Source organism: Erinaceus europaeus, chromosome 10 (genome assembly GCF_950295315.1).
Source record: "Erinaceus europaeus chromosome 10, mEriEur2.1, whole genome shotgun sequence".
Taxonomy (NCBI): domain Eukaryota; kingdom Metazoa; phylum Chordata; class Mammalia; order Eulipotyphla; family Erinaceidae; genus Erinaceus; species Erinaceus europaeus.
The window spans coordinates 39,762,470-39,782,911 of NC_080171.1; the positions used below are offsets into that span (position 1 = coordinate 39,762,470).

The following is a 20,442-nucleotide window of genomic DNA, read 5'->3' on the forward strand; positions in this document are numbered from 1 at the left end:
GTGGTAAGCTTAAATCATCTTTTTGATTAATCCCAAGAGCCCCCTGACAGCACTGTTTGTTTCTCCAAAAGTCCTACAATTGATTTCTAAATTCCAGATAGTACAATTCAGGGAATTGTAGACTTAAAAAAAATTATCTATTATTGGATAGGGATAGGGGAAATAGAGAGGGAAAGAGACAGAGAGACACTTGCAGCCCTGCTTTACCACTCATGAAGCTTTTCCCCCTGCAGGTGGGGCCAGGGGCTTGAACACAGGTCCTGGCACACAGGTGCACCTTGAACACAGGTGCACCACTGCCTGGCCCCTCATTCTAGATTTCTACTGTGGTGCATGAAGAGAGGAGGGTCTCTGCTGAGCCCCATATTCCATGCAGTTTCATGAAATAGTATAGGGATGTGTGTTCCTCTAGACAGTGTGACTTTGTAATAAAGGTGAAAAATCACAGCTCGGAACAGAATATGTTGTACAGTTATATGTTGTCCTCAGTTCCTACTAGATGACTTCAACTACTCTCACCACCCTAGTCTATCTTGGTGTGTGCCAAAGGACACTGTGTGTGGCAAGCACACGTCCTGTGTTGTTCCTTTTATAAGTTCAGATTGTTGCAGTCTCACATTTTACGTTGCAGAGTAATAATGAAAGACTTGTCTTTGCTATCATATAACTGTTCAGAATTTTAACATTACCAAAATTCAAACTGAAAGCACATGACAAGCACATGGTAAGAGGTTACTAATATATTCATACGTTTGGATATATTTTCTACCAGAAGGCAAAATTGTTACTTAGCTATAACAAGCAGTAGTAGAGTTAAGACAAAACCTATCACCACTTAACTCTGGTCTAAATTAGTCAGCTTTACTCAGGGATTCTATTTATTACCTGCAGAAAGGATACCAGAACTATAGGGGGAAATGACCATAAATAGCTAATTTACAAATGGTTCCCCATTTTGTAATGATCATCAGTTCAGAAAATGTTATACAGCATGTCCCAGAAGGGCTGGGTGATCCTGGAAGGTAGTAACTAGTGCAATATGAGGAGAAAAATGTATTTGTGGAAAATTTGATTAGAGTAACTAAACTTCACTCCCAAATCAGCTCAAATGCAAATAAGATAATGCAACCAGTGATACGATGAGTATACCAAATTTGACAGAAAATATGTTCTACCACAATAGCAACAGTGCCCAAAGTCTCTAGGAATAAACACTACAGAGAAGGAAAAGATTTCAGTAAAATAGGGACCTGGTCTATGTTTTGAATGAAAAGACTGTATATTGTGACAGCAATTCTTTCCATGAGAAGGCATACAAATTTCAATGGGATCTTAACAGGGGAATTTAAGAATTGTTACGATCACTTCCTCATCATTCTAGCTACTCAACTAACTACACTAAGGAAACTACAGTGTATCTCAATCTCTTAGGAAAGCAGTAACATTATTGTCACCTCTTGATGATCTTTAGAAGAAACACTGTATACAGTTGGCAAAAGATATAATGGCAGAAAATATATATGAACTAAAGGGCAATTATTGTCCCTATGACAACTTTCTTAGAATAGTCAAACAAGTAAATGCAGTAACTTGAGGTTAGCTTAGACCCCACTAAAATCCTAGTTGTATTTCCTTGTTAACTTGAGGCCAGACACCATAAAACTGATACTGGTTTGGATACAACAATTGATACCCATTTTAAACAACTGGGAGAAAGTCTAAGCTTGTCAGATAAAGAAAGGATTACAAAAAACTAGAAAAGTGGGGATGTGAAGTGGTGTACAGGTTACGTGCATATAGTATGAAGTGCAATGACCCATGCAAGGATCCTGGTTCGAGCCCCTGGCTCCCCACTGCAGGGGTGGGGGTCATTTCACAATTTCACAAGCAGTAAGCAGGTCTGCAGGTGCCTATCTTTTTCTTCCTCTCTCTAGTTCCCCCTCCTCTCTCAATGTCTCTCTGTCCTACTCAAAAAAAAAAAAAAAAAAAAAAAAACCTCCGTAAGATAGGGCAAGAGACTGGCTCACTTAATGATGGTCTTTGTGATCACCACTGGGCTACTTCATCACCTGGGGCCCAAGTCAGGGAATCCTTGGCTTCCCCCATAGACAATATGGGCCTAGACATCTAATATATCCCTCTCTCCACCATCACTGGTCACTTTTTAAAAAAATTGTTTCTTTATTGGAAGATTAATGTTTTATAGTTTATACAGTAAATACAATAGTTTGTACATACATAACGTTTTCCACATAATACAACCCCTACTATGTCCTCCTCTGCCATGGTCCAGGACCTGAACCTCCCCCAACCCCACTCACCCCATACTGGTCACTTCTATCAGGAACTTCATCATAAGCCTTCTTGTGGGCCTCACTAGAAGGTAGCAATGGTAGAAACTGCCCCACTTTCAGAGGGAGGCTGGTTCCTCCTACTCTGCCACATTAGGAAGACTGATCCTGAAATGAGTGCAGCCTAGAATGTGACCATGGGTTGTAAGCTTAAGACTGACAGGGATGGGAGTCAGACGGTGGCGCAGCGGGTTAAGCGCACATGGCGCAAAGCGCGAGGACCAGTGTAAGGATCTCGGTTCGAGCCTCAGGCTCCCCACCTGCAGAGGAGTTGCTTCACAAGTGGTGAAGCAGGTCTGCAGGTGTCTGTCTTTCTCTCCCCCCTTTCTGTCTTCCCCTCCTTTCTCCATTTCTCTCTGTCCTATCCAACAATCATGACATCAATAACCACAACAATGTTAAACAAGGGCAACAAAAGGGAAAAATAAATAAATAATTAAAAAAAAAAGATTGACAGGGACTCAGAGGTTATACAGGCTCCTGTGCTAACTATAAACAAATATGGGTTCTGGGTCAGAGTGATGTGGTAAACAGTTAAATTTATATATTTTTTCAAGTTTGGGCATTATTCTCTGCCCCAATCCAGCTTTCTAGTTCTATTTTTAGTTCTGACACCATCTTCCCAGACAATATTTTTAGTCTACCTGCATGTTAGTTATCAAGCTCAAGCAAAAATTGCTAAAGTCATGGGTCTGTAGGAACATACTTAAAATAGACCTATCTTCTTTTAACCCTAATATCCCTATTCTTATCTGTTCTGTTCCTACTTTTTAGTTTCTGTTTATTAAAACATTTCATCCTGCTTTATATATTACTGCCTTTCAGCCACCAATTTGAAGATGCTACTATGATTCCACCCTGAATTCCTTGGACAGACAACCTCACCAATGTGTCCTAGAACCTTACTTCTCTAGAGCCCAAACTCACTAGGTAAAGACAGAAACAGGCTAGGAGTAAAGATCAACCTGCCACTGTTCATCTCTGGTGGAGAAGCAATTACAGAAACCAGAACTTCCACCTTCTGCACCCCATAAAGAATTTTAGTCCATACTCCCAGAGGGGGAGAAATGTTAGGGGAAGATGACCAGAGGTCTCTGAACCCCACCCAATTCTATCAGGACCTGGAGAGAGAAAAGGAAAAATGGAAGTATATTTGGAAGTTGTAATAAGTGTAGGTGTGACTTAGAGTAGAAGAGAAAGCAGGACTATAGAAAGAAAATGGGCAAAAATGTACAGGCAGAAAGATAGTTATATATTTAATAATGATCAATAAGACCATAGAATAAGAGGGGTACAATTTCACATAATTCCCACCACCAGAGTTCCGCATCTCAACCCTTTCATCGGAAGCTTTCCTATTCTTTATCCCTCTGGGAGCATGGACCCAGGATCATTCTGGGGTGCAGAAGGTGGAAGGTGTGGCTTCTGTAATTGCTTCTCCACTGGACATGGGCATTGGCAGGTCAATCCATACTCCTAGCCAGAACAGATATAATTTAATACTGGTGGAACATCTATCAAAGTGGAGTGTCTGTTAGCATACACGAGGCCCTGGTTTCAATCCCTGAACCACAGAAAGAAACACAAAATGAGTAGAAGTTCATGGGGGAATGATTTTAATTCTATCTCTCAGAAAAAAAGTGGGAGAGCATTCAGCAGTGAAGCAAATGTGTGAGATCCTGAATTCACATTAAAATATGGGTATGTGATGAAAATCTAGTGCTACATTAAAATATGGGTATGTGATGAAAATAAACAGTGTGTGTCCTACTGATTTAACATTAGACTGGAAAACCCAAAAATAAGGTAGCAGAAGACACCCTGGTTCATGAACTTACTCTTATTGTAAAGGAAAGAGCCTAAACTAGTGAAAGGGTGGTAACTGAGTTGATATTATTAATCTATTTGGAAAATAAGCTCCAAATGAATTAATGGTCAAGTTTACACTTAATAAATACTGAGTGATTTTGAAGTATAAAACTTCTGCAGAAAAAATAAAAATCTAAAACTATGAGCCCTATTCTCCAATTTACTTTTTCTGTCAAAACAAACATACAATATTTCAGATGCAAATAACAGAAAAAAAGGTTATATGAGCAAATAGGAGACAATAATATAAAGAGAATTCTTATAAATAGATAAAAATCACACCTCTTAGGAATAGAAACATGGACCAAAAAAAGACTGTTGTATTTAATACAGAGAAGAACTATAGAGGAAGATGTTTAGATTTAGTACCAATCAAAGCTATAAAATTTTTCAGTTGTTCTTTTCTTTCCACTCATGTTGGCAGGAATGAGCACAATAAACACACAGCTGGTCACATTTTAGCCTGAAAAGCAGTGTGACAAAATGTATCCAACCCCTAAAAATGATTATAGACAAAGACTGAAGAAAAGAAAGAAAAAGTATCATTTAATTCTAAGAGTTGGTATATACTTTTCATTCTACCTCTGTCAGCAGGAACCAATTTTTTTCCCCCCCCAGAGAAGGAGTTGGCTCAGTATGAGATTCTCAAACATGAGGTCCTGAGGGAGTTCAGTCCCTGTTATTGCATGTGTTAGAGTATTGTTCTAATTCACTCTCTTACTGATAAATCTTGAAAGAAAAAGGGAGGTAAGAAGCAGTACTACATGCAAAGCTTTCTCTTGTGCATGGTACTCACGGAGCCTCAAACCTAGGTCCTTGTGCATGAGTATACCTTGCTTACTGTAAAACCCTAAACTACATATCTCAAGTTACAGAGTATTATTATCCAATCATGGGGATATTGTACTCTTGTAAATATGTGTTCTAGGGGCATTTGACAAGGGGGCCCAAACTACGAAATGCAGAGTTTTCAACAAGTGGTGCTGGGAAAATTGAGTTGAGAACCAGCACATATCATCCATAAAAGTCAGCTCCAAATGGAGCAGTGACTGGGATGTTAGGCCACAAACTATCAAACACACAGAAGAAAACACTCTACATTTGCTTCAGAAAGGTCTTTGAAGTATCAAATCCAACAGCAAGGAAAACAAAAATAAACCAAAGGGATGGCATCAAACTGAAAAGCTTCTGCACAGCAACAGGAACCATCACCAAAAGAGATAGGGACCCTGCTGAATGGGAGAAGAATTTTATATGCCATATATTAGAGAAGGGAGTAATAATGAAAACATATAAAGAGCTCACAAAACTCAGCAGCATAAAAACAAGCACTCCATTCAGAATAGGGAGAGGAAATGGACAGAATTTAACCAAAAAGGATACCCAGATGGTCAACAGATATATTAAAAATATTCATTAAAAATATTCAGTCACTGATTATCAGAGAAATGCAAATGAAAAATCAGATACCACTTCAGACTCGCAAAAATGTCATACATCAGAAAAGGAAAAAAAAAAAAAAAAACTGGTGAGGATTTGGGAATAAAAGAACACTTCCATGCTGCTGTTAAGAATGCAAATTGGCCTAGCCTCTGTGAGAAACAGCCCAGGGATTCCTTGGAACACTGATGTGGCAATTCCTCTCCTACAGATCTACCCCAAGAGATCTGTGAACATCTATTTCATAGTAGCACTATTTGTAATAGCTCAAACATCAGATAAATTGCTATCAAAATGATGAAATCCTCTCCATCTTGAATGGAACTTGAAATAATTATGTTAAGTGAGATCAACTAAAAGGAGAACGAATACTAAATATTCTCACTTATAGGTGAAACGTAAGAAACAATGCAGGAAAGCAAAACACAAGGTGAAACTTGGGCCTGGCTGCTCTATTGCATTAATGTCAAGAACTAGGTGTGTGTGGTGGTAGTGATGGTGGTGGTGGTGGCAGGGTATGAGTGGGAATCGGGGACCCAGTGAACTATGTGGGAGGAGAACCTTGGGTAGTGGTGCAACTGGTATACAGACACTTATCAAGGAAAGATGAGTAACTATACCCACGTGACAATGCTTTTGTAAATCACTATTTCCCCACTAAATCAATTTAAGAAATTTGTATGGCATACTTTTTAGTTTGGTAGGAAAAAAATAGCCATGTGAATATATTAAGATATGTGTATAACATGTGCAAATAGGATAGAATAGAAGCTAGAATGAAAATTGGTGGTCTTTTATCTCAGCACAGAGGGATGATATATGTGATTTCTTTCCTTAGCCTGCATTGACACTGAAGTGAGCTCACCTGAATACTCTTCTGTACCATAGTCATCAGTGGGGTCTTCGACACGGCTGTAGCGGAAACGTTCCACTTTTGGAAACTCATTGGTTGGTGAGTATGGCTGCACAGCGGTACCATAAAGGACCAAGGACCATTCCTTCAGTTTACCTTGGGGAGCAAGAATGAAAGCATAGCATCTTTAGCTTTAGTAGTTTAGCTACAACCCAGCTTAGAAAAAGCAGCAGCAGAATAGCTGAAAGCAGACTCAGATGAATTATTGCAGCTGATGAAGACTAGAAATGCACATCTCCCACATTTGCAGGATTAACCATTTAATAATTCACATGCCCAGTATTTTTTGAGCAACCAGCTATAGGTCAGACCCTTGATTTAATCAGAATTAATAGGTAGACTTAGATACACATGTCAGAGTGCTAGATTAATGAATGAATTTCAAATTATGAGTATTTGAGAAAAAAAAAACAGTTTTCCAGAAGACTCAGTTTTCCTAGGCATAAAAGTTTTATTTGAGTTTTTTAAACTACTGGTATCATCAGACTTGCTCATCGATGACTACATCAAAACAATTATGTTGTTTTACCTGATTCCTGAGATAGTCATCCAACCTTAGGTCTCCATTTTTCCTATAGTACTATGTTGACCAATAGTTAGTGACAAATTTAAATGAACTAAAATAAAAAAAAAATTAGATCCTTGGTCACATTATTTCATGTGTTTAACAGCCATCTATTTGTGGCTGGTGGCCACTATAGTTGACAGGACAGCTGTCCGTTTCCGCCTCTGAAGAACGTTTCACTGGGCAAGGCTACAGCAGAGCATTTTCTGGCCAAGGGCATCTTGAGGCAAGAGGCGAGTACTGACCTCCTGTGGATTGTATGCTCACAAGGACATTTTTGCTATAAATTATCCACTTATCTTTTAGATTTGTACAACTAAAGCTCTCAGTGCAAAAAAAAAAAAAAAGACATAAATTAGGAATCAGCCATAAGCAGATAAGCAGAAGTAATGAAGATAAAAGTTGTTAGAAATATAGAAGTAGGGAGTCGGGCTGTAGCGCAGCGGGTTAAGCGCAGGTGGTGCAAAGCACAAGGACCGGCATAAGGATCCCGGTTCGAACCCCGGCTCCCCACCTGCAGGGGAGTCGCTTCACAGGCAGTGAAGCAGGTCTGCAGGTGTCTATCTTTCTCTCCTCCTCTCTGTCTTCCCCATCTCTCTCCATTTCTCTCTGTCCTATCCAACAACGACAACAACAATAATAACTACAATAATAAAACAACAAGGGCAACAAAAGGGAATAAATAAATAAAATAAATATTAAAAAAAAAAAGAAATATAGAAGTAGGGGCCAGAGGGTGGTGCACTATGTAGAGCAGACATGCTACCATGCACAAGAACCCAGGTTCAAGCCCCTTGGCCCCACCTGCAGTGGGAAAGCTTCACAAGCAGTAAAGTGGTGTTGCAAAAGGTATCTCTTTTCTTTTCCCATTTCTCTGTGTATCCTGCTTCACAATTTATTTCTCTTTCCAAAGAATAAATATTAGAAAGAAATATGAGAGTATGCTGTTAGGAAGGCACACTGCCCTTGACTTCTCCTTTGTACTTATACACTGAGTCCATACACAGTTGGGGTTAGGACTCTCCTCTTGGTTAATCTATCTAACTAGCAGATGAAATTTCCACAAAACTCATTTTTATTATTTCTAAGTACTACAATATATAAAAATGCTAATTAGGCTTTATTCCATTTGGTATCCCCAAAATATAGAAAGGGAAGTTTTAAACAATAAAGTTGTTTAAACAATTAAGTTTTAAACAATAGAGGGAAAGTAAATGGCCCCCCAGAAAAAAATGGCTATGCTTGCTTTTAGACAGACAAGAGAGAAGCATTTTCTTTCTTTTTTTTTCCTATTTATTTATTTATTATAGGATAGAGACAGAGGAACTGAGAGGGGAAAGGGAGAGAGACAAAGAGACACCTGCAGCCCTGTTTCAGCACTCGTGAAGCTTTCCCCCTGCAGCTGGGGACCAGGGCCTTTGAACCTGGGTCCTTGTGCACTGTAATATAAGTGCTTAACTAGGTATACCACTGCCTGCCCCCCGAGAGAAACATTTTCTGATGCTATCTTCAAATACAAGAATACTAAAGGAAACTCAATCCTGGTGCATTTAAGGTCATTTGAATCTAAAAGTTTACCCTGGAGAGTACTGTCCCATAATTGACTACTTCCTCTTATCCTAATTGTGAAGTATAACAGAGGCCCAATGGGGATATCCTTGTTGGTCAACATGTCTATTTTTTTTAGCTTATATAATTTTACTTTTGTACAACCTCTACTGCAATTATGTTACATACAAATATTACATACTGCTATGTTCAGGACACTATACTTTTCTTTATCATCTTTTCCACTGTTAAACTTAGTAGGAGATTTTGCTGATCTTACAGATATTACAACATTCTGTTAAAGAGCTGTGTAAAAACAGAATGAGAATAATCTATTCTACCTGTAGGCACACAAATACAATTAAACTCTAAACTGGCTTAGAGAATAATGAAGCCAAAACAACCAGCCACTACCACCAACAAAGCACTTAAATTTGTATTTCAGTAATAAGCATATGGGAAATGTAAATATGAACTCCATCTAGAGTAAGGAAGCTCCACTATTTGTGAATGAGTCTATCATTTAATTGAAGTAGAAAATGCTAAAACTTCAACTGAATTTCTAGTGAGTTACTAAATAAAACCTTCACTAATAAAAAAAAAATCTGTAGAACTTTTGACCATGGAAATAATAATGAAACACAGAGAGAAAGACAATGAAAATTCACTTGCCAATGTCATAGTTAGTCCTGCACTGAAAAATTGGTTGAAGGGAACTGGGCAGTGGTGCACCTGGTTAAACTCACCAGGACCCATGCAGTGAGTCTAGGAATTCAGGCTCCTGGCTCCCCATCTACAGCAGGAACACTTCACAAGTGGTAAAGCAGGTCTGCACTTATCTATCTTTCTCTTTCCCTAACTTACCTTCCCCCATCAATTTTTCTCTGTCCTATCCAATAAAATATAAAAAATGGCCAAAAAGAGCAGTGGACTTGTAATGTAGGCACTGAGCCCCAGGGATAAGCCTGAAGGCAAAAAAAAAAAAAAGTTAGTTGAAGGAAGGACACCCAAAGACTTAAGTTTCTTCTGTTAAAGCCTCCCAAACCCAGTCCTATGACAGAAGTAAGTTTTCTCTTTCTTCGGAATAAAAGAAAATCTTTAAAATAAACAGAGGTGACACATTAAATGTGGACATTTAAGTAGAATAAAGAGATGCTGCTGTTGTGAAATAGACAACTCTCGATTTCCGGGCTACTGCAGAGGCTGTTTGACACAGACTGTAAAACTCTGGATAGAGTTTCAACTCAAGTGGAGAGAGTTCTATTCACAGCTCATGACCTTTGTAGGCAAATGCCAAGTCAAATGGTAGTGTGCTCACTATGTCACATTACAGACAGTGCCTCTTGTGGGGAAGAACATTTTATTACTGAATTTCTTTATAATTGCCAATGCATGGTGACAATAAAAGGACAGAGTTACTTTTAACTGGTTTTATAATGTGTCTGTATCCTAGGCTGCATGCCCCCTCATCATATATAATTGCCACATTTTGACAGTGCATATCTTTCTATAATCTCTTAATACAGAAGAACCTACTCGGGACACCTGCTAATGGACTAACTGGGAGATGCCCTTCAATTGGGACAGCCAGGCAGCACACTGTTACTGTGCCCTGACCTTGTGCCCCTGTGGCAGGAGCAATGAGCACAGCCTGGAAGGAGGAGCAAGCAGAAAAGAAGGTTCTGGAAATGAAGATTATGAACAAGTGAAGAGTCCATAAGCCATGTCTATTTTATTTGCATACTTTCTCTCAAACTTGCCTTTTGAGGAACATTTAACTTTTGGGTAAAGCCTTGGTAGTTACAATGCTCAAAGTGCATGTTGGGAGTGAATGGAACCCAGATATTCCTCAACCAAACGTTCATCCTAAATCATTGAGACCATTCTACCCTGTTGGCTTCCACCTCCCTGATCAAGGCACCAGTGAGACAAAAACAGCAAATCCTATTATAGAATGAGGGAAATAAGATGATCATATGGAAAGGTGAAAAATATTAAGTCTTGGCATGAATAACTTTTCTTGACTAGTGGGCAAAAGCTGGGCAAATGTCCAGTTCACCCTTGCATTCTGTGCACCTCCTCTCCCCTGATTGAAGCACCCACTGAGTAGCACACATTCTTACAGTAGTTACAAACTGTCTTGGTCAGTTCATCCTGTGATTGGGAGAAGGCCAGACCTGAATGTCATCTTAAAATTGCCTTCAGATTTGGTTTTTCTACAGATGTACTGAAGAGTGTTTTGAGAAGCCATGAACTTAGCAGAAGGCTCAAGAAGCATAGGTAGACTGCAGCAGGGGATCAGGAACAGTTGGGAGCAGGTCTTTTCCTTCTGAACTATGAACTTCACATGGGTCCATCATGGGCAATGAGGCTGGCACAAAAAAGTATTTCTTTCCCACCCCACACTGCACCTGTGCTTTCCTTTATTCTATGGTGCATGTGTCGTAACAGAGTCTAAAAATTTCTGTATAATACATGTTTACTGGAACTATGTGAAGTAAAAAAAACATCATTTTCTTTCTTTCTTTTTTTTTTTTTCTTTTTTGCTTCCAAGGTTATTGCTGGGGCTTGGTGTCTGCACCACAAATCCACTGCTCTTGGAGGCTATTTTTTTTTCCCTTTTGTTGCCGTTGTTGTTTTTATCATTGTTGTGGTTATTATTATTGTTGTTATTGATGTAATAGTTGTTGGATAGGACAGAGAGAAATGGAGAGAGGAGGAGAAGACAGAGAGGGGGTGAGAAAGATAGATACCGGGCAGACCTGCTTCAACACTTGTAAAGCGACTCCCCTGCAGGAGGGGAGCCGGGGGCTCAAACTGGGATCCTTACACCAGTCCTTGCGCTTTGCGCCACGTGCACTTAATCCACTGCCCTACTGCCCGACTCCCCGTTTTCTTTTTAAAATATTTATTTATTTCCTTTTTTTGCTTTTGTTTTATTGTAGTTACTATTGTTGTTATTGATGTCGTCATTGTTGGATAGGACAGAGAGAAATGGAGAAAGCAGAAGATGACAGGAAAGGGGAGAAAAAGACACCTGCAGACCTGCTTCACAACTTGTGAAGTGACTCCCCTGCAGGTAGGGAGCCAGGGGCTTGAACCTGGATCTTTACACCGGTCCATGCGCATTGGGCCATGTGTGCTTAACCCACTGTGCTACTGCCCGATTCCCGAAAACTTTTTTCTTCAGTGACAACCAAATTTCACTTAAATGGGACAGTTTACTGTCTTATAAGCAGTGAAGATTAAATTTAGAGTAAACTAGGCAAAAAAAAAGCCCTAAGGGAATCTCTCTCCTTCTGTGACCATGTGATGTAACTTATCATAGGGAGACAAGGCCAGTAAGAATTGAGACTCAAACATTCTGAAGCATCAGTTAAAACATCAATCAAGTCATTTTTTTCCCCCTCCAGGGTTATCGCTGGGGCTTGGTGCCAGCACTACGAATCCACTGCTCCTGGAGGCTGTTTTTCCCATTTTGTTGCCCTTGTTGTGGTTGCTGTTGTTATTGTTGTTATAGCTATTGTAGCTGTTGGATAGGACAGAGAGAAATAGAGGAGGGGAAGACAGAAAGGGGGAGAGAAAGATAGACACCTGCAGGCCTGCTTCACCACTTGTGAAGTGACCCCCTGCAGGTGGGGATCCGGGGGCTTGAACTGGGATCCCTATGCCAGTCCTTGTGCTTTGCGCCATGTATATTTAACCCACTGCACTACCGCCTAGCCCCCAGTCAGGTCATTTTTATCCTCATATTTTTGCACTATGTGTGCTTAACCCGCTGTGCTACCGCCTGACTCCCGATCCTCATATTTTTAACCTCTAAAATGGTAAATCCTGAAAATCAGAATGCATGTAAACAACTAGAAACACAGAATTACATGAAAAATGATGATACTGGGGTGGGAGATAGCATAATGGTTATGTCAAAAAATTTTCTTTCATGCTCAAGGCCTCAAAGGCCCCAAAGTTCAATCCTAGCATCACCATAAGGCAGATATGGTCTAAGAAAAATAATTATATATATGATAGTATCACATATATATTGTACCTGGGAGATAATGCAGTAGGTAGAGCACCTGACGTGCAAATATGGAACCTGGAGTTCAACCCCAGGCATCACACATGCCAGAGTAATGCTCTGATGTTTTCTCTTTCTCTGCAGTTAATCAGTAAGCCAGTCGTTAAAAAAGAAAAAATCCAGAATTATAGAAAAGGAGTTCTCACCTGGTGTCTTGAAATTCCTGAGTTGAGAGGGGGTATCATAAACTTCAAGGATCCAATCACCAGCTGCTCGCTCTCCCCAGCAGTGAATGGTCATGAACTCCCAGTTTTTAAATCCTTCCATGGAATGATCAAAAAGCCTGAGGGATAAACATAAAATATTTATATGAGACCAGAGCATTGCTGAGCTCAAGCACGAATCAAGCCTGAAGCCTCATGCATACAAGCTATGTGCTCTACTGCTGAGCTATCTTCCTGACATGAAACCATAGTTTTGTATGTTATTTGAAATCCAGTGAGGCTATCATTATGGAAAAATACAATTTAAGACTACCAAGAGCTAAGATAACACAGCTGTGAGTTGAGCCCTCATTAACAAAACAAGAGATGACAAGTGTTGGTGAAGATGTGGAGAAAAAGGAACTCTAGTACTCTGTTGGTGGGAATGCAAACTGGTACAGTTCCTGCTGCAGTTCTTAAGCAAATATGATGCAGCAGTCACTCCCAGGCATATATCCAAGGGACATGGAAGCATTAATTTGATAAGATATATGCATTCCTATGTTCATAGCTGTAATATTTACAATAGCCGGAACATGGAGGCAACCAGCAACAGATGAATAGATAAGTTATGGAATATACGTGCAATAGAATTGTACTCTGCAATTAAAAAATTGAGATTTTTATCCTTTGAAACAAATTATTTAGAACTTGAGATTATTACGCTAAGTAAAGTAAGAGGTGATGGGCAACTAGTAGGCAGTTTCACCCATATGTGGAAGACAGATGACTAAAAGAAATGAACTCCCCCAACCAATCAAATAAAAACCACCAACCTATCTCTTGGACTTTGTGAGGACTAAGGTAGTTATGAGGGAGAGAAGCCACAGAACTTTGATGGACAGAATGGTGACTCTGTACCCCCTCATAACTACCATGTGTGTGTATGAAATCATATCACTGAAATCTTTAATTTTGTAAAACACTTAAAAATTTATAAAATTCAGTATGTGTGTGTAGGGGGGGGGTCAAGTCAAAACCATGATCAGTAATCTTTTTGTATCCATTTGCTTGTTTAGCTCATGAATGAAATTTTTTTTCCATCCTGGATATCATAAAATAGTAACTCCAAACTTGACTACAACCACAAGGGAAATAAAAGTAAAAATAAGTAAGTGGAACTTTATCAAGAACTCTTGGATGAATACAAAAGTAAATTCCAAGTGGATCGAGGACTTGGATGTTAGACCAGAAACTATCAGACACTTTGAGGAAAATATTGGCAGAACTCTTTTCTGCATAAATTTTAAAGACATCTTTAATGAAACAAGTCCAGTAACAAGGAAGACTAAGGCAAGCATAAACCCATGGGACTACATAAAATTAAAAAAGCTTCTGCACAGCAAAAGTAACCACTACCCAAACCAAGAGACCCCTCACAGAATGGGAGATCTTTACATGCCATACATCAGACAAAAGGCTAATAACAAATATATATAAAGAGCTTACCAAACTCAACAAGAAAACAAATAATCCCATCCAAAAATGGGGAGAGGACATGGATAGAATATTCACCACAGAAGAGATCCAAAAGGCCGAGAAACACATGAAAAAATGCTCCAAGTCACTGATTGTCAGAGAAATGCAAATAAAGACAATAATGAGATACCACTTCACTCCTGTGAGAATGTCATATATCAGAAAAGGTAACAACAGCAAATTCTGGAGAGGTTGTGGGGTCAAAGGAACCCTCCTGCACTGCTGGTGGGAATATCCAACCTCTGTGGAGAACAGTCTGGAGAACTCTCAGAAGGCTAGAAATGGACCTACCCTATGATCCTGCAGTTCCTCTCCTGGGGATATATCCTAAGGAACCCAACACACCCATCCAAAAAGATCTGTGTTCACATATGTTCTTAGCAGCACAATTTGTAATAGCCAAAACCTGGAAGCAACCCAGGTGTCCAACAACAGTGGATGAGTGGCTGAGCAAGTTGTGGTATATATACACAATGGAATGCTACCCAGCTGTAAAAACTGGTGACTTCATCATTTTCAGCCGATCTTGGATAGACCTGGAAAAAATTCATGTTAAGTGAAATAAGTCAGAAACAGAAGGATGAATGTGGGATGATCTCATTCTCAGGCAGAAGCTGAAAAACAAGATCAGAAGAGAAAATACAAGTAGAACCTGAACTGGAATTGGCGTATTGCACCAAAATAAATGACTCTGGGGTAGGTGGGGGGAGAATACAGGTCCAAAAAGATTGACAGAGGACCTACTGGGGGTTGTATTGTTATATGGAAAACTGGGAAATGTTATGCATGTACAAACTATTGTATTTACTGTTGAATGTAAAACATTAATTCCCCAATAAAGAAAAAAAAAAGCTCTTGAATGACAGAAAAAGAGAAATTATTAAAAAATAATTCTCAAAGCTTCCTAAGGTAAAATAATATGGGAAAGGGTATGTCAAAGTTGAATAGATACCTATTTCTTTGGAGAGCATCTCAGATTTTTGAAATAGTCTGTTATATTTTGGTAACTTCATAATGGAATTAAAATGGGAGGCAGTGATTTCCAAGCCTTATATAGTCTGGGAGCTCTTCCCTTTTCTTTTTCTTTTCTTTTCTTTCTATTTTCTAAAGCATAAAGGCTCCCCCTGCTATGTGATAGTAGACTGTTCCAGAGTTGGCAAAATTGCTCACTTGGATAGTTTGCTACTTTACCTTGTGTGAGACCCAAGTTTGAGCCTGTACCTCACTGCATTGGAAGAAACTTCAATACTTCACTATCTCTCTTTCTGCCTGTTCATCTCTGTCTCTTTCTATCTTAGGGAAAAAAAAGTCATACTAGAGTGGTGAAGCTCCTGTGATGACCAAACGAAGCCCCATCACCATGAGAAAGTAGCCTGCTCTAATTTGGTATGATTTGATAGGTTAACTGGGGGTGGGGATCTGTAGGAATTTTAGCACTATTTTATATAGAAAACATATTGAGGAAAACTGGAAAATGTTATGCATGTAGAAACTATTGTATTTACTGTTGAATGTAAAACATTAATTCCCCAATAAAGAAATTAAAATAAATAAATAAATAAATATTGTTGACTGTAAACCAAAAAAAAAAAAAAAGAAAATATTTTGAGCATTCACTGATTAAAAAAGATAGTGTAGGGAATCTGGTGGTAGCACAGTGGGTTGAGCGCACGTGGTGCAAAGCGCAAGGACCTGCATAAGGATCCCAGTTCGAGCCCCCGGCTCCCTACCTACAGGGGAATTGCTTCACAAGCGAAGCAGGTCTGCAGGTGTCTTTCTCTCCCCCTCTGTCTTCCCCTCCTTTCTCCATTTTCTCTGTCCTATCCAACAATGATGACAAAAACAATAACTACAACAATAAAAAAGCAAGGGCAACAAAAGGAAATAAATATTTACAAAAAAAAGATAGTGTAAATTAGAACCTTGCATTGAATGAAGCTTCAGTGCTGTGCTTTCTTTCATTCTGTCTGTCATGCTATCTTCTGGGGGTGGGGGTGGGGTCCAGTGAGAAGCAGGAGGAGGGAGGGAAGAAAGGAAGGGAGGTAGAGAAGGAGGCTTAGCAAACTAGATATAACAGTGTAATCTCAGATATTGAGGGAAACCTGTATCTATGTGACATCTGATCTGGCAGCTTTCTGTCAAGATAAGTGTGGTGAAAATACTGGATTCTTACACAAATGTCTTCTTATTGTACCTAATCTTCAACAAAATGAAAATGGCACATTTTGAAGAGATCTGACAGTCTATGCGACGCACTGCTAGAATAGGGCTTATTTCACAAATTTATGCCTTAAAACTGGACTTGGGTAGGAAAACACTATATATATTATACACATCTCTATTCATTATAGTATTACATATGTGTCCAATTAATTCAGTTGTTAGAGTGTGGTGCTAATATATATCATTCTGTATTATTATACACACATTATATAAAATCAATTGCTGTGTTTTATCCATTACACAGTTTGACTCACAATACAGAGAATCCTGCATCTGTGTTGTGTGGAAAGGCAGCAATGTGGGAAAGGTGGAGATTTTTCAAACTGTCCTTCCAGCTAGCGAGAGGTTATAAAAGAAATGTGTTGGCAGAGAAACGGATGGAGATGGAAAACCAGTCTAGAACAATGTCTGAGCCCACAGTTCTAATTTAGGCTCAAATTCCTTCAGGCCATTGTATCATTTGCGGGTATCAGAGCAACAACTTGTCACATTATACCTTTCCAAAAGAACTTAAAAGCCATTCCCAAACAGTTTAGACAACACATTTGGCTCAGTGCCTCAGGTCTCAAAACTACAAAGGAGACTTGAGGCCACCATCATGTGAGGGGTGATGTTGTTTCCACAACCTCAGCCAACTTCTAACTACTCATGGGTCAATTATTTGACTGCTCAATTAGTAAACCCTAGGTTTCTTCCCTTCTACCTTTTCCTATACTCCTTTGAAAATCACTCCATTGCTACCAATTAATCACATCTAGAACAAAAATGAAGTATGAACTAGGTACCAAAATAAAATATTAATAAACCAGGATTCAAAAGGTTTCAAATTTTGAAACATACTCAAAAATAAGTTTCAAAGCCTGGATTTAAGTTGCTTTGTCTATTTCACTAGCCCAATCTTTACCCAGGTCTATTTGCTTTATTTAGAGTATGAATCCTCACTGATTTCATGTGGCTTTATAAGCCAAGAAGAGTTATAGTGTAACCATAAACAATCATTGTGCTTTATTATAAGAGTTGATGGAGCCTGAAATAGATAGTGATCATTGTTCCAAATAGCTGGGCATTCACTGTTCTAATCTCATACCATCCTTGATCTTACTTTAGATTCAATATCCTATTCTTTTTAGCATTAGAACATTAAAAAAACAATTTGCATATAACAAGAGGTGATATTAAGAGATTATATTTGTCTTACAAAGAACATTATTGCTGCTCAAGACAAAAGTGTCAAACCACAGGATACCGTATGCTAAGGAGATTCTAGTCCTGTAGTCTCTGTTTTTCAACTAGAAAATCTCATGCCCAGGTTGAACATTTGTATATGCTCCACTAGTAGTGAAGATAGCAAATACGTGGTCACATGAGTGTGAACTAGATCTAAGTGAGGCAGGACCAAGTGCTGAAAGCTGTAGACTAGCACAGGGCAGTCTTCCCATATCCTGCTGTGGCGAAACCTTGTTCTGTCAAAGTCAACTGTATAATCATGTGCTCAATGAAATGATATAGGCATACAGTGGCACAGATTATGCATCCAGTTATTAAAATGGTGCCCCACAGCTCTACTCCTGTGAGATGTTTTCAAATAAATTACTTCAGCTGCGGTTTGGTAGAAATGATTGCCTTAAAATGTATTACATCCTTTTGAGGAATTAACTCAAAAAATAAGTCATAATTGGGAGTTGGGCGGTAGCACAGCAGGTTAAGCACAGGCGGCGCAAAGCACAAGGACTGGAATAAGGATACTGGTTCGAGCCCCCGGCTCCCCACCTGCAGGGGAGTCACTTCACAGTCGGTGAAGCAGGTCTGCAGGTGTCTGTCTTTCTCTCCCCCGCTGTCTTCCCCTCCTCTCTCCATTTTTCTCTGTCCTATCCAACAATGATGATATCGCTAACAACAACAATTACTACAACAATAAAACAAGGGCAACAAAAGAGAATAAATAAATAAAATTAAAAAAAAAAACCTCATAATTACTGCAAGCTCTCCTTCCGCCCCACTCCCACTTAAAGAGTTTAGCCAAAATGTCAAGGCTACAACATGCTTCTATGAGGTTATGACAACTAAATGGCAAGACATTTTTTAAATGAGAGCTATGAGGTATCATATAATTATTTCTAAAATTGTAAATGCATCTTAATTTCAGAATCATCCAATACTATCAAAACAGTATTTTTATTCTCTATAAAATTAGACCTCATTTTTGAAAGTTTCTTCTCTTAAAAAAATTTAAGTGCTCCATCACAATTTAACATTGAGCTTATATGCAGAAACACTCATATGACTCAATTATAATTGAATTTCTTTTAAATGAGGTGTTTAGCTTTTGTAAGTATTACATGATTTGTGTTTAAAGTGGGGGTTTAAAAACATCTTATCCCCCCCCCCCCTTTTCCTAGTCTAAATAGCTTCTTCAAGAAGAGTTAGAGAGAATCCTAAGTGTTTGAAATACCTACAAAGACTATTTATTTAATTTTATCTTAACCAGAATTATGATCAGTAAGGTGGTGGAAGGGGGTTGATCCTGAGACAAATTAAAAACAACAACAAAAAAACCCTTCAATATTCATAGTATTACTGTTATTCACCAACTAATTCGCCAGTTAGCTCACTCAGCAACTTAGATGATGTAAATACTTAAGTTTCTTAAAGATGCATTCCATTTAACAGTAGATGGCTTTTTATCCAAGTATCTCCTTTATATGATAAACTCCTTTGTAAATTACAGCACACCCAGCAGCATACTGCTTGCAAGTCTTTTGATGACACAAAAACAGCAATGTGCATGAAAAACCTGGATAATCTTTTAAATCTGTGCTTTTTAAAATATGATCTACAGAGGCCTGGGTGGTAGCTCACCTGGTTAAGTGCACACACTACCATGCCAGGGACCCAAGTTTGAGCCTCAACCTGTAGGAAGGATGCTTCAAAAGAGTGAAGCACTCAACAATTTGTTTGGCTCCGTATGTTAACTCTCTTTTCAATCACCAGGTTCCAGATGCCATCAGGATGCTTGCTGGCCAGGCTTCCCTGGATTGAAGACCCCACCAATGTGTCCTGGAGCTCTGCTTCCTCAGAGACACACCCTACTAGGGAAAGAGACAGGCAGACTGGGAGTATGGACCAACCAGTCAATGCCCATGTTCAGTGGGGAAGCAATTACAGAAGCCAGACCTTCTACCTTCTGCAACCCTCAATGACCCTGGGTCATGCTCCCAGAGGGATAGAGAATGGGAAAGCTATCAGGGGAGGGGGTTGGTTATGGAGATTGGGTGGTGGGAATTGTGTGGAGTTGTACCCCTCCTACCTTATGGTTTTGTTAATTAATCCTTTCTTAAAAAAAAAGAGTGAAGCAGGTCTGCAAGTGTCTCTCCCTTTCCCCTTCTCAATTTCTTTCTATCCTATAAAATAAAGTAGAATGGAAAAAATGGCTGCCAGGAGCAGTGAATTCATCATGTAGGGACCAATCTCCAGCAATAACCCTGGTGAGAATGAAACAAAAAAAAATCTATGGGAGACAGGACAGTGCGTAGTGCACTACATTTTTATGTCTATCTCCCAGAGGTTTGACCACCAGCATCACCATAAGGTAGAACTGAGTAGTGCTCTGTTTTGTTTTGTTTTTTTTTTCTTTGAAGAAGATTAGCAAAGAAAAGGAAATGTGATCTGATAGCGTTAAGTGCTTACTATGCTGAGGATTTGCTCTAAGTTATTGAACAATCCTGTAAAGCAGATACTATTGATTATTATGTCTATTTCCTGGGCTAAAGGAT

At 39.1% G+C, this 20,442-nt stretch overlaps 1 protein-coding gene across 1 annotated transcript in view; it reads right to left on the reverse strand.

The window, feature by feature from the left end:
* PCSK5 (proprotein convertase subtilisin/kexin type 5) overlaps window positions 1–20,442 on the reverse strand; it is a 357,422-nt gene that overhangs the window by 13,767 nt on the left and 323,213 nt on the right. Inside the window, exons 13-14 of the mRNA XM_007536380.3 lie at window positions 12,911–13,047; window positions 6,526–6,669 (exon numbers count right to left, since the gene is read on the reverse strand). Coding sequence (XP_007536442.1) covers window positions 6,526–6,669; window positions 12,911–13,047 — 281 coding nt within the window. The remainder of the gene's footprint in view (window positions 1–6,525; window positions 6,670–12,910; window positions 13,048–20,442) is intronic.